The sequence below is a fragment of the Dermacentor variabilis genome, chromosome 4 (assembly GCF_050947875.1).
Source record: "Dermacentor variabilis isolate Ectoservices chromosome 4, ASM5094787v1, whole genome shotgun sequence".
NCBI classification, from domain to species: domain Eukaryota; kingdom Metazoa; phylum Arthropoda; class Arachnida; order Ixodida; family Ixodidae; genus Dermacentor; species Dermacentor variabilis.
Window position 1 is genome coordinate 139,662,587 of NC_134571.1, and position 15,693 is coordinate 139,678,279.

Below are 15,693 nucleotides of genomic sequence, written 5' to 3' on the forward strand. Positions count from 1 at the left end.
CAGCACAAAGTGCACCCGGTGCATCCAATGGTGGCACTGGCATGGAGCGGTATGCTCGATCACTTTGGGGATACGATCACTTTCGTGAGCTTTTGCGCAAGTCGGCATCTATACAAGCAAAAGTGTTCCTACAGTGTGGCGCATGCTGTCTTGGTGCCAGGAGCACAGTTGGACTTGTGCATGGAACACTCGCCCATGGGCGGTGGCATTTCTGGTAGCGAGCCACCCTCGCAAAGCCAATCGTATCCCCAAAAGTGATCAACCGAAAACATGGGTGTCTTCCAACAAATGTCTGTCCAGTGTCGCTAAACCTACATGCAATACTTGCTGGGTGGAACCAAAACCAGAGCACTTGAATCAGGAGCTGTATTCTCGGACGATCACTTTCAGTGACAATACTGCCCCAGTTCTCAGTCACGACACAGTATGGCAGCCATGCAACGGCCACTGTCTCAAGCGCAGTAAACAAGTCCACGTCTGTGTGATGTTGAACTTTGTTTTCTTTGTGCATCACTGGACAATTTCAATGCACACCAAGCTGCAGAATATGCACGCACTACGCTCACATGGTAGACAAACGTAAACAGCAGTGCAAACCGTCAGTACAGGTCAATGGTGATGCAGCCATTCCAATTGCAGTCAACGACCGATTGCAACGATGCTGATAATTCCAACTTTCTTGATTATTTGGACATCCCCGCGGTGGAGCCACTAGCCCCACAGACCTAATGTGTGAGGACAACCAAAATTTTGGACCCCCTACAGTGCGTCGTGTGACAATTTGGACTCTGCCTGCACAACTGCGTTTATCTGGTCAGCGAGTAAAACAGGAACAGCAATATTTTCCTTTTCAGACGTTACCAGCATGGTCGTCGGCCATGTCGCCGGCACTCTGCAAAACTGAAACAGCGAAGCCTAGTCAATCTGGTAGTCACCGTTAAGAATTCGGACATGCACCGACTACGTGTGCTTCGATCTGCTGTATGTGGCAACAGCATGACAACGGTCGAGATACTGGCTGCGATTTTGTTACAATGCCTTCCACTCAACTCTATTCATGGCTGTTCATGGCTGGCTGATCCCATTGATAACATGTGCAAAGCGTTGCTGATGAGTGATGAAACCCAAAAAGCGAGAAAAGGAATAATATAAAATGCATTGCTAGAAAACCACGGCTACAGAATGTCTAGGCCAAGAGCAAGCATACGTGCGTGCAGCAACATGCATTGAATAACTTTGGCAGTGTTCATGAACGCTCACTTTCAATAGATCCTTTAATTATCGCACGATACAAAATTTCACATACTTACCACCACTGAGCAGGTCAATTGGGCAACAGCATTTAGACACACTGATAAAATAGCATGCTTAGCACTGTGCAAAGAATGAAGTTGCTGTGCTAGTCACGCGAAAGATAGCTTGCATGGCGCTGTACCAAGATTGCTGTTGCTCCTAGATGCTAATCCGCATTGCGCTATAGTCACGCAACATTGAAGATAGTACCGTATTTACTCGCATAATGATCGCACTTTTTTGTCAGAAGAATTGACGCAATATCAGGGGTGCGATCATTACGCTGGTTAAATTTCCAGCGAAAAGAAAAAAAAAACAAAAATCGCGGCCGGCGGAGCAAGCCGAACGCACCGAACGAGATTTTTTTTTCATCTCGTGAGTATATTATGTGCATTGAAACAGTTTCTGCCATATCAGTAATGAATAATATCGGCAATATTGGCAAGTTTGTGGCAATACCGTAGCCATGTCCACTTTGAGGGGACAGAAACAGATGGGCGCGGTTAGCTGCCAGTGACATAGAAACACATGGCCGGCATACTGCGGAAACTGCGGCATCTGTCTTCACTACTATCCTAATACGGCACGTTTCCTCTAAGGGTGGATGAATATCTTAGCTGTGTTACAAGCGTCGGCGTATGAATAGGGTACACTTTTAACGTACAGTCGAACCCGGCTATATCGAACTCGAAAAAAAACGCCTATCAGTTCGATATAGAGCATAATTCGATATAAGCCTGCTAAATAATTGGATGTCATAAAAGCACATACCATTTATAAAATCACTTTATTGATTAAACTAGCTTAGTTTCGCACGAAATAGTCCTGCATTTTCTTCTGCTTTGGCAATTTCGCTGCCTGCGACGCACGCACTTTTCCACATTAAGGAGTCGGAGCAGCTGAGGCCGCAACTTTCCGCATTCGCGCAGAAGCACCGGACTATTGCGAGCGCACCAATCATTTCGGAGGATGTGGGATCGTCGTTGCTTTCCTCATTGTGCCCACTTTCACTTGTGCTCGGTACGATGTTGGCAATGTAGTCTTCGTTTTCGGGCTCTCCCGTGGTCGCGACACATCATTTGCGCTCACAAACTCACAAACCGTTGACTCGTCAACAGCTTCCGGAAATTCTGACAGTTCGCTCCAAACTTCGGCAACACTGGCAACGGCTTCGTCGCATTCATCAAAATTTACGGTCATTACCGAGCACGCGGAAGTCGGCACGGCTGAAGCAATTTCAGATTAAGCACTCGTACGCGGCCGTGAGTACGGGTCGGGCGCCACGGGCACCGGGTCGCGAGTGTGGACGCTTTAGCCCTAATCTCCCCCTTATTCTTCAAGATCGTGCCGAGAGTGCTCCACGGAATCTAGTGCTCTGCGGGGACATCAGACTTCTCACCGCGTTCGACACGATTCATGATTGTGAGCTTCACGACGAAAGGCAAATTCTGCCGCTTCATCACGGCAACACTGCGGGAGAAGGCCTACAAGGCGCACACAAAAACAGCGAGACAACTCGCACTTTCGCCATCTTGCACGATGAGGGCACAAGAGCATCTGATTGGCTGTCTGAGCAAGCGCTGTGGGCGGGCCAGGATCATTTTTTGCAGGGGGGGTGCCGATGGCTCGTCTGAGGCAGCGCGGTCGGGCGCGGTCACGGTAGGGAGAGCGGTTGGATGGAGTCGCGCAGCCGGATTTTCTCCGCCACCGCGAGGGAAAGCCAACTTCCAGGGGCACTTTCCGCCGCTTGACGTTCGATATATTGGGTGTCGCTGCTATTTTTGTTCGATGTAAGCGTAATTTTTGCGATATATACTCATTGTAACTATATCGTGTCCAGAAATTGTTCGATATATAGAATAATTCGATGTAAACGGGTTCGATATAGTCGGGTTCGACTGTATCAGTGTAAATGTGGCTACTATCATTGCCGCTCACGATTTGTTGCGTGCCCACAAGTGCAGATGAAAAGAATCGACAGGCACCTTTTTATTGTTGACCACAACCGTTATAAAGCCTACACATAATAAACGCAAGTTTGATTGCAGCTTGTTTTTAGTCATGGAAGTGCGGAAAGTGATTAAAGTAATGAAATGAGGCATCTACTTAAGAACGTTTTGTGCGTGCAGACCGCTTGGTTTGTCTTGAGTCATTCGCGTAGCATTCGACAGATGGCAAGCGCAATCAATATTAGCTAGACTTGGCACACGACATATCGCTGCGGCAAATTCGGGGTGTGATCATTACACGGGAAATTTTAAAAATAGAATTTTGACGACAAAATTCAGGGGTGCGATCATACGCGAGTGCGATCATTATGCGAGTAAATACGGTATATCTGATAATGATGATCTGAGAATACGGCACATTTTTTGGCCACTTGCGGAATAAAGTAGTTTCTTTCTGACCGAATCCGGTATTTCGGTCTCCTGATTATTCGGATGTTTCAGTGGTCCCTGTCAAGTCCGAATTATCGCCCAGCGACTAAACAACGAGCCATCAACAAAACAAAAATGGCGGCCCATGGTGTGTTCCCAGCAATCGCTTCAACTGCATTAACTGTTTTTATCAACAAAATGGCAATGCTGACTGTTGCGACTTCGGGGTGGAGGACGAGAGACGGACTTTTTCTGCAGATGAAGAGGACAGACAGACAGACAATGAACTTTTATTCAGCTCCTGAGGGACTAGCCGGTGGAGACCCGTTGGGGCCCCCGGCTCGCCGCTGGCTGCTCCCATGTCGGAATGGGGAGGCCAAGCCTCTCCGCTCTTTCACGGGCCCTCTGGACGGCCATGGACTGGAGCTTAAGTTGCGTGCTAGATATGGCCTCGTCCCAGTCCCGTTCGCTGGTGAGGGACGTATCCCGTAACGCAGGACACTGCCAGAGCATATGAGGTAGAGTGCTAACCTCCCCACAATCCGGGCACTGTCGGTCAATTTCTGGAGAAATCCTGCTTAAGAAACTTCGGGAGGGATATGACCTCGTCTGAAGCATCCTAAGCGTGATCGATTGTGATCTGCATAGATTTGGATGCGGAGGCGGGAAGCGCCTGCGTTCCTCTTTATAATGGGAGACGATCTCGTGAAATGTTAATAACGGGTCGCTGTGGCCGAGCTCCTCCGGATCCAATGTAGCCTCATCGCCGTCGCGGCGCGTTAATTCTCGCGCACGGCGGTGAGCAATTTCATTGGGGTTCAGGTGGCCCGGCAGCACGTTGTCGCCCATGTGAGCTGGGAACCATATAATATAATGCACGGGGTCACAATTAGTTCTGGATTTTTCAGAATCACCTCCACCTGTTTCGCAACCATTCCCGTAGCGAATGCCCTGACGGCCGCGCGTGAGTCAGTGTAGATATACGGCCTTTTTGAATCCTGCATCGCCAGCGCCACCGCCACCTGTTCTGCCACGTCGGCCGTCACAGCGCCTGCCGAGGCCGCAGATAGGAGCTCGCCCTTTTCGCTTACCGCCGTGACCGTGAATTTACCGGAGCGCCCATATTGAGCTGCGTCCACGAAGGCTTCCATGCCGACCGTTTTCTTCAATATCGCCCTGGCACGAGCTGCTCGCCTGCCCGCATTATGTTGCGGGTGAACGTTTCTAGGGAAGGGACTGACGACGTAGGTCCCTCTGGAGTTCTCGTTCAGCTGAACCACCTCGCTGTGACTGAAACGCGGCTGCAAGCCCGCAGCCTCCAAGAGGCGCCTACCGGCGCTGGAGCCCGAAAGCCTCGTGATCTGCGCCGCTCGTTGCGCCTCTATGAGTTCGAGGGCCGTGTTGTGAACGCCGAGCTGCATTAGCCTGTCCGTGCTCGCCGTGATCGGAATACCCAGTACCTTCTTGACGCTTTTCCGCATCAACGTGTCAAGCTTGTCCCTTTCAGTCTTTGTCCACTGCAGGGCAGAGACCACATAGTTGATGTGGCTCATAAGAAAAGCGTGATGCACCCTAAGTAGGTTGTCCTCGCCTAGGCCCCCCTTCTTATTGGAGACTCTCATGATTAATCTGAGAATATTCTCGGTTTTGCCGGTCAGATGCGCAATGGTTTTGGCATTACAGCCCCTGGCATCGAGCAACAATCCTAGAACTCTAATCGAATTCACCCTGGGGATCTTCTGGCCGTCCCGCGTGTATACATCTATGGGGATTTGCTCGAGCGGCACGAGCCCCCGAACCCCCTGCCTTGCCGGTCTGTATAACATGAGCTCTGACTTGGTCGGGGAGAGTTGGAGACCCGTGCCCTCCAGGAAGGACTCGGTCACGTCCAAGGCCTCCTGGAGTGCCTGTTCCACGGCCACGTCCGAGCCTCCCGGACACCAGATCGTAATGTCATCGGCGTACAGCGCATGTCCCACGTTTGGCACGGTGGCCAGCCGCTTCGAGAGTCCGTGCATTGCAATGTTAAACAGGAGGGGGGAGATCACCGCCCCTTGTGGCGTGCCTCTGTTTCCTAGCGGGAATGGTTCTGATTTGGTCTGCCCCACCTTGACGACCGCCGTCCTGCCCCTCAGGAAGGACTCCACAAACGCGAAAAATCTACCTCCTAAGTTCAATGCCGAAATCTCATTTAATATGCAGTCGTGCGACACGGTGTCGAAGGCTTTGGACAAGTCTAGTGTAAGAATGCCCCTGACGTCTCTAGTCCTGTTGTCAATAACCTGTCTTTTTAGCAGTAGCATGACGTCCTGCGTGGAAAGAGATGGTCTAAACCCTACCATATTGTACGAGAACAACCCCTCCCGCTCTATGTGTTTTGAGATCCTGTTATGTATAACGTGTTCGGCAACCTTACCTAAACATGACGTTAGCGAAATGGGCCGGAGGTTGTCCAGGCTTGGGGGCTTTCCAGGCTTAGGAATCAGTACCACCGTCGCCTGCTTCCACGAGTCCGGAACACTACCTTCCTCCCATACCTTGTTGATTTCCTTTGTAATGGTGCTAATGGACCGGTCGTCCAGGTTCCTCAAAACCCGGTTGGTTAAGCCATCCGGCCCAGGGGCCGACCTACCATTGAGATTGTAGATCACCTCCCTGATATCTGCCTCAGAAAACGGATCATCGAGCTTTGGGGCGTCCTCCCCCACGTATTGAGGGCATTCCCGTAGTTCATCCTTTCCTACCGGAAGATACTTTCTTGCCAGGTCTCGGAGAAGGGACGTATCGGAATGAAATAAAAAACTTTATACAATCTTTACACATAGTGGATGATAGCGTACATGCAGCTGTAAGAGCACATCAGACCGACTGGGCAGCTGGAGTCTGCTCTCTCTCTTCACAATGGGCCGGTTCTCCCCTAAATCCCTTTGGCAACTCCTCGTTGGCAGGAACCAGTTTGGCGACTTCTCGTCGGCAGGAACCAGGCGGGGCGGGTGATGACGTCACCCGCGTCGAATTCTTGATCCATCGCGGAGATGGCTGGGTGCTTCTTGAAGTCCCCTCCTGTGTCAGATTCTTGATTCGTGGCAGAGAAGTGGGAGCTCTCGTCGACTCGATGATAGGCTCGTGGTATGCCACTACAGCACCCCCGCCGCCAGATAATACATCCGGAAGTCTAGCTGTTCGACGCGGCTCGACGTAAACGATGTGCTGATTGAGTGACGCTCTTGATGGGGTTAAGGAAATCGCTTTGCCGCCTTTTCATCCGCTGGTCTTTCCTTTGCTTGGATCTGAGAAAGCTCACGGAGTGACCGAAAATCAACGCCAACCACTTTGGCGAAAGTGAGCACCCTCCTGATAATCTCCACAATGCCAGACCAAACTCCATGAAAGCAGACGCTCTAACCCCCTCTGTGCTCTCAACAGCACCCCCCCTCCCCATTACGGTTATTGTACTAAACACAAAACACGGACCCGATAAAGAGCCCAAAATACAGACCTCTACAAATGGTGCACTCAAAGACACATCCAAAGAGAATAAACAGCTAAAGAATAGACTGCAAAGCAATTCCTAATAGTCGTTTGGGCAGGCCAGACACAGCTGGGGCGATCTAAGTTTATATTTTGCCCTGTCTCGCTCCGAGCGAAATTCTGTCACTTGGCTTGCAATGATAGCCCATTCGAGTGGCTGCAGTAGGCTCTCGAGCGATCCGGAGGCTCATTTTCATCAGCGACACTAACATTATGATACCTTTCACACGATTGTGTGTCGTCAGTGATTATCAATCAACTTCAATGTGCTAGCTGAAGAGACAAGAGTATACATGAAAACGTAGCATTAAAACTTATAACTTCTAGGATAAGCTCTCAGATATGCAAAGGCTGCAGCCTAAAAGGCTCTGCTAAGTCCATCAGCATTTGTATGCAGCTTCCGGAATGGTTCTGTGATAATGGGCACCAATTTCATTGGGGCCTTCCACTTGTCGTTGGATTTACCAACTTCCTGGCATGCGTCGCATGATCGAACAAGTGTTTCAAGCTCTTTCCATCATCCTGGCCTATAGAAATCTTGCACTAGCCTTTGTCTTTTTGATACCGAGGTGACCCGCCCAAGCATTCCCATGCGCTAACTCTAAAAGCTGTGGTCAGTACTTTTCTGGCACGAGTACTTGGTTGTATGTCCGACCCTTGGAATCCTGATATTTCTAGTACTTCAGACCTGACCTAGTATATAACAAGTTCTTTCGGGCCACTCCTTCATTCACATTAGCCTGCAGCAAAGTTGGTGAAGGGTCACTCTTCTGTGCTGTGATACGCGCCTCTCATTTAACCCTACTAAGCTGCACCCACCAAAAGGATGCGGGATTAAGCAATGAACCTTCCACTTCAGCCCTAGGTGCCTTGTTTTCCAGAGTCTCGAAAGGCTCTTCACCCACTGTCACTGATCCGTTAATTGATCTGTCACAAGTCTGAGTCGTCTGCTTTTCATCAGCCGTATCTCCCGGCCTAGGCTGTCGCTGTGAGGACGTTACATTGTCAGTTTCCTCGTTTGAAGATGAGCCTTTCACGTATCTTTGAGAGGACGCGTGACCGCAATCGCATTAATGCCATGCAAGCGAGACTGGTAGAGAACGACTACTCCTCCTTTTCTAAAAGCTGCTCCGATTTGTTTGAAAAAAGATATGAAAAGTGTTTGAGTAAACTTGGACTCATGGCTGCCTCCGTTTACAACCTTCCAAAAGCACTGGCAAGCACACGCTCTGCTCTTCTGCAACTTGTCTGATCCAGGCACATTCCGCTGTATAGTCCTCAGCAGAAACACAGAATGGATGAGCAACATCCATGGTGGAGGCGGAATGGCGAAGTACCCTGCACATTTTCCCGTTTACCACAACATCCTGCATATATGGCTCGAGCAGCCTCAGACTTTAGTCTGACTGGCTAATGCTGGCAAACGCAATTTGCTCCTTGCAATTTGAGGCAATATGGCCTTCCTTGTTGCAACAGAAGCAGATAACTGGTCTCCAGGTCACGAACACGCGCTCTATGTCTGCCTTAGCTTTAGTGGCCCCAGCCAAGTGGGCTGTCTTTGCTATCTCTTTCCTCGCCACCTCAGCCTTAGTCGATACTTCTTTGCTGAACTCTTTGCTCGTAAATGATTTCTTATTCGGCAAAATTGGGTTGAGAGGGGAAACCGCTTTACAGAATAGTCCCTTCTTTCTAGCCTATCTTCCTGAATCGGTTTTTCTTGGAAGTTTCGGCATGTGTAATATTCCTTCGTGAGCTGCACTGCCTTCTCTAGGTCTACCTCTGGGAGCCTGTCCTGCGGCCAAAGTCTACTTCTGGAAGAGCTCTGTAAAACTGCTCCAGTGCTATGCATTCAAGCAACTTGTCGTGGTTGCCATACACTTCTGCACTTTTGAGCCACTCTGTTAAGTTAGACTTTAACTTGTACGCGAACTCACTGTGCTACTCACTGCCTCTTTTTACGTGTCTAAACCGCTGTCGAAATGCCTCGGCAGAGAGGCAGTATTTGCGAAGAAGTGCAACTTTTACCTTTCCATAGTTCTCATAGTCTTCTTTAGACAAACGTGTGAGAACTTCTGCGGCCTCTTCTGGGACAACTGAAAGAAGTTTTTGAGGCCAAAGGCTTTCGTCCAGCCCTATCTTTTCCTACGGATGTTTCAAATTCACGAGAAGAAGTGTGATATCACCACCAATCCTGCACAGTAGCATCAGGTTTTGTATTCTCTGTTTAGGTGTATCGTTTCTACCGGAAAGGGAACTTGAACGTGCCGAGCTTATTCGAATTGGCTCTATGCCATTTATGCTTTGCGGGTCATTCAGCAAAACAGACATCTTTGTATCTAGGATCGACCAACACTGCCAATGCAGGAAGGCGCGACAGCTTGATGTCAGGGAACCTCGTCTTGATGCTACGCGAAAGGCTTGAGGCAAGCAACGCTGCCTCACCACCTTCGGAAACATGTACAGCTAGAACCACCTCGGTACACTGCAACAGGGGAATGACTTGTGACAGCGTGGGATATCTGTCCCCAGGCAGCCCAGTTGTGGCATGGTCAAGTGGCTTCAAGACTTGCACTGCTGCATTCATAAGCTTCCACTCACTTGCATTCACGTTTGGAACTGCGTCAGATTCTAAAAGTTCTACAGTGATGACCGTACGGGGCTTCACGAGCCTGGCCATCATGGCATGCTCACTGTTCCATCGCGTCAGCATGTCTTGTATAACCTCGAGAGAGTCCAGCTGCATGTTTCTCCGAATTTCCTGAAGCCGTCCTCGGGCCTTGGCACTCCGTTTGTATCTAGCCACAATCGCTCTGGCCTTAGCACAGAGCTGCAAAAACCCAGACTTCTCTTTTGGCATCAGTGACACACAACTGAAGGGTGTGTCCGAAACACTGCACACCACTCCAGGATGACCGGGCTACTGCAGAAGTTCCTTCCATTATCTGTAACGTCGAATATCGGCACAGTATCGTGGGCTGGAAGTTCCCACTTCTCGATGACACCTGCGATAAATAGCCTCAGGTTTTCTGCAGTGTGAGAGTGTCATTTCCGTGCAAGCCAATGCATGCACGTGTTGCACGAAGTCACTGTCCATGACGTGACAAGTTACACAAACGTAGCTGTCATTTGCCTGCGATGTCCAACCATCAGTTCTGATTGAAATCGATTCCACTCCGCTTACAAAAATGTCCCCGAGCTTCTTTTTCACCTTCTCTTTGCTTGATGCGTAGAGGTCTGGAATAATGGCTCTCGAGAACATTGTCCGAGACGGCACGGCATAATCCGGCATAGTGAACTTCATGTCGAGGAAACCCGGTTCTTCGACAATGTTGTAGGGGTGCATACCCCGAGCTACAAAGTGAGCTATCGTTTTTGTCATCTGTTGGGCTTTTGGGGCAGACGCTTTCATTTTTGGCTTGAAACTGTCGGCTATGGATGGCTGTTGACCACTTGCCTTGCTTGCCCCCTTGAGCTCGGATGGTCTTACGCGTGCGTCCCGCTTCTCTTGGTAATCCTTGTGCAAGTCCGGGTGTCTTCTTAAATGCGTTGCTAGGGCTGTTGTCGTACTTGTAGGGGTCTTCAGGACTACCTTGCATTTAAGACATCGAGCTTCCGTTCCCGGTGGAATCTTTACAAAAAAGTTCCAAATTGTATTGCTGGCCACATGGTGCTCTCTGGAGTGGTCGAAGGTGGCTGGGATTGATCAAATGCCGCAGCGGCAGAGACAGAGTTGCCCACTAAACGAAATCGACCATACCACCACGCCGACGAGATGCGTTTTTGTACGCCTTTGTTCTGAGTATAGTTGTTTTCCTGGCTTGGTTTGGATTGTAAAAAGTATTATTGAATCCAAAACCGAAACTTCCGAAAACGCCTTCTCCCTGCCCCGTATGGCTATTTGTTCGAGCCGAATACTTCGAAATTTCCGAATAACAAAATTCAAATCGAAGCGAATATCGAATAGCACATTATTCATTCAACCATTCAAAAATATCAAATACTCACACAAGCCTAAATACAACCCTTTCAGAATACCTGAGCAATTTAACGTGTGTGACAGAGGTCTGGCGACGCGAAAGGCAAACGTCGGGCACTCACCCCCCCCCCCCCCCCCCCCTAAAGTAGCTGACGCCGGAAGACCTCGTGGCTGCCTTTGAGTGGTGTAGCGGGTGTTATCTGGCTTCGAATCCCACAGCTTGCCATCCACTGTTGTGACTTCGGGGTGGAGGATGAGAGAAGGACTCTTTCCGCAGATGAAGAGGAAACAAAACTTTATACAGTCGACTCCCATTAATACGAAGTTCACAAGGACCGCAAAAAACTTCGAATTAAACGAACTTCCAATTAAGCACAAAACACAAGAAACAGCACTTTATTTGTGGCGAAATCGAGTATTTCCTCTAAGAAAAATAGTCGGTCATCTTGCTTTGCTTCTTCTTGCCGAATCGCGCTGCTAAAAGCAAGTTCTGCAGGCTGTAGATGTGGCAGAACGCTTCTTCCGCGTTACCTTCAGCGGCAAAGAAGCGCTCCGCAAGAGCAAGGCCCGCAGCTACATCGGCAGCCTTAGGTTGCAGCTCGCCTTCAACGTCATCGTCGCTTTCCTGGGTCGCTTCCTGGGGCCGAATAATCTCTACAATTTCGCTATCCGTCAGTGCACCGCACGTTTCGACCGCCTTGTCTACGGCGACGTAATCTTCAAAATTGACGTCCCCGAGAGCATCACCAAAATCAGTGCCGTCAAGCTCGCTTGTTGACGCTTCCTCCGCTGAAATTTCAGAGGCATCCTCCGAAGAAGCTGCCACAAAACCGCAAGCCCTGAAGCAGTTTGCGATTGTTTCTTGCTTCACACGATTTCATGTTCGCGCCAACATGTGGATGGCACTAAGCAGGCTCACCTCGTACTTTGTGGAGCTATCCATACACAAAATCATGCGCTTGAGGAGGTGCCGCCTGTACAGGACTTCTTGATGATGCTTTGGTCCATTGGCTGCAAAACAGCCGTTGTGTTTGCAGGCAAAAATGCGAGGCGTATTGCACTCAAGGCTGGCACATTCACGTGAGCACTGCAGTGATCGACAAGGAACAACACCTTGCGGTTCGAAGCAGCAAACTTGCGGTCCAATTTGCTTATCCAGCTCTTGAAGATTTCGGCCGTCATTCACGCTTTTTTGTTCGCCTCATAGTCCACAGGCAGCGTCTTCACGCCTTTGAAACATCTCGGCTTCGCGGCTTTCCCGATCACAAGTAACCGACATCGTTCCGTGCCAGTCATGTTTGCCGCGATCAGCACCGACACTCTCTCCTTGCTGCGTTTGCCCCCAGCACAGTCGTCGTCCTTGAATGTCAGGGTCTTCTCTGGCAGAAGCCGATAGAAGAGTGCAGTCTCATCTGCATTGAAGATGTCTTCCGGTCTGTATTCGGCGAGATATTCACGCAGCTTTCCGTCCTTCCATGTGGCGCATGTTTCCTGGTTAACGGACGCCTTTTCACCACACACGCTCTTGAAAACCAGGTCATGGCGATCTTTAAAGCGCGTCAGCCATCCATCTGACGAAACGAAGTCATCTATTTCCAACATTGCTGCAAGCGTTCGGGCTTTCATCACAACGATGTCTCCGCTGAGAGGAAGTTTGTTGCTCCTGGCCTCCCTAATCCAAACCGGCAGAGCCTTCTCCAACTCTGGGTAAGCGCCGGTGCGCATTCGCTTCCGAGAAGTCTTGAACTTGTCGTTCTCAAATGCATCCATTATTGTGCGCTTGTTCTTGATGTAGTTAGAGAGCGTGTTCGGCTTGATCCCGTACTTCCGCGCTATGTCTTGTTTGGCGGCACCTCCCTTCTCAACTTCCTTCAAAACCTCGACTTTCATTGCCAGGTCGAGCGTGCGATAAGAGCCACGGTTTGCCATGGCTATAAACTGCGCGACTAGGTACAGTCAATTCCGAATCACTCGTGGAACAACCTAGCCTACGAGCTTCCCGCACAAAGGCGCTCGACCAAAACACACGCCTCGACATACGCTGCGCACGCTGCAAGACTAATCTCGCACAATCTCGCCACTGCCAGTATGCAGCGCTGCGTGCACCTATGGCACGCGTGTGGCCTTCGGCGGGAGCCGCTTCGCCTCCCGCCGGAGTTGATCGCGGAGGCCACGGCAGCCGTAGCAATCAATAATCGCGCCACTCCAAGAAGGATGGCGTTGCGGGCGGCGGCGGTGCCGATGACACCAACGCGAAGCACGGAACTGTTGCAACACTTGAAAAATAGCACATTCTACCAAAGAATGACGGTCACCTCGACGATCCCGGCTGAAAATTAACTTCCAATTAAACAATATTACTGGATGAGGACTTTGAATTATCGAGCGATTTCTTCTATAGGATTACATGCAAAACTGACGGGACCAGCACTTCACTTCTAATTAACCGAAAATTCCAATTAAGTGGCTTCGAATTATCGGGAGTCGATACAATATTCACTGATAGAGGATGACAGCGTACATGTAGCTGTAAGAGCGCATCAGACCGACTGGGCAGCTGGAGGCGACTCTCTTTCTTCACAATGGGCTGGTTCTTCCTTAAATCCCTTTGGCGACTCCTCGTCGGAAGGAACCAGTTTGGAGACTTCTCGTCGGCAGGAATCAGGCAGGGCAGGTGATGATGTCACCCGCGTCGAATTCTTGATTCGTGACGGAGAAGTGGGAGCTCTCGTCGCCTCGATGACAGGCACGTAGTATGGCAGCTCCCGTCGCCTCGATTATAGGCAAGTGGTATACCACTACATGACGCAAGCATGCCGTGGTGGTATTTTATGCAATTTAACTGGGCAGAAAATGCATTTGATTGCCTTTTGGATTCCGTTAGTATTACATGGCAAGATAACAAGGAGATTAATGTTCCAGCAAATTTTGCAAATGTGGGATTGCAGTCTTGTGACGTTTCATTGTTGGGAGGTATAAAATGCATTGAATCCGATGGGCATTCACCGGGAATACGAAACTATTTCATATTAACAAGAATTTCGTTCTCCGGCTTTCACTATCGCACGGTTCAACTGTACCAATAGGACCCTGCCAGCAGGAAAATTCTAACGAGTGAGGCAACAGTGAGACTCACGGTGTGCTTGTGGAGACCTCGGGGGTGAATCCTTGGGCCACCCACAGGTAGCAGCAGCATCGAGGATCATTCTCGGGCTCCTGCAGAGCCAAGGACACCACGGGGAGGTCTGACTGTAGGGTAGTCACCAGCCTGCACATGTAGTTTACACGTTCACCGAGGTACAAGGTCACAGGTGGGTCAGGGTTGTTACTCCCCCCCTCTGTGAGGCTGTGAAAGAATTCTTGTCGCTTCTGATTAATAATAATATTGGGATTTTACGTGCCAAAACCACTTTCTGATTATGAGGCACGCCGTAGTGGAGGACTCCGGAAATTTCGACCACCTGGGGTTCTTTAACGTGCACCTAAATCTAAGCACACGGGTGTTTTCGCATTTCGCCCCCATCGAAATGCGGCCGCCGTGGCCGGGATTCGATCCCGCGACCTCGTGCTCAGCAGCCCAACACCATAGCCACTGATCAACCACGGCGGGTTGTCGCTTCTGATTACAAGCACAGTGAAGTCATCCCTGCAGCTCGCGAATAGCACAAGGACACACTTGACTTGCATGTGACTCCCAATGCCCATGTGGGATACGATAGGTGGACTGATGCAAGGAATCGGGGCCTTTAAGAAATGCTGCCGCAGTCGTCAACGAGTTAAAGGGACAGTAAAGGTGGCAAACACTGTATCAACTTAAGACTGCTAAAATACCTTCTTACGAACTTAGCAATGCTCACGTTAAACCAAGAGATAACTTGGGACGTGTTGCAATTCTAGCCAGCAGTGCAGACAGCCTGCTTTGCCAAGGAGCCAGCTCTGAGCCCAAGTTATAAAATGCATTTGCAAGATGTCTCCGAGACTTGATGCCACCTCCTGTCGACAAGAAAAAGCTAAGTACAGTAAAACCTCGTTAAACTGTACCCACTTAAACAGTAGTTTCATTTTAAAAGTAATAAATTCAATTCCTCGACTCAGCGGCCATCGAGCATAATGTGTTTTGTATCTGGATAAACCGTACCAGCTTATTGTTGTACGTACTGATTAACACGTAGTGTTTCCACTTTTCATCATGCAATCATGGTGGTGCGTCGTCCCCATCGGGCGGCCCGGCAGAACAACAAGCCTCAGAAACCAGAACAATGGCCTCCAAGCACCCTGCACGTTCGCGCATGAAGCCACATCATCTTTTCGGCGCCATGCCAGAGAGCATCGTGCAAGCTAGGACTCGCGTCATGCCGAAGCTCGGATAAAAAACACCAGGTGCTCAGCATAGAAGAAAAATTGGACATCGTTCGTGCTATCGAACATGCCGCAAGGAAGTCTGCGCTGGCACGCAACAGGGATCTACCATTGACTATGTTGTGCGGCATTTCGAATGCGAAGAAGTTGCTTGGC

General features: G+C 49.8%; 1 protein-coding gene across 3 annotated transcripts in view; it reads right to left on the bottom strand.

The window, feature by feature from the left end:
- Positions 1–15,693, bottom strand: part of LOC142579854 (uncharacterized) — a 181,408-nt gene that overhangs the window by 148,454 nt on the left and 17,261 nt on the right. For all 3 annotated transcript variants that reach the window (XM_075690471.1, XM_075690472.1, XM_075690473.1), the window contains exon 7: positions 14,315–14,446. In XM_075690471.1, coding sequence (XP_075546586.1) covers positions 14,315–14,446 — 132 coding nt within the window. The remainder of the gene's footprint in view (positions 1–14,314; positions 14,447–15,693) is intronic.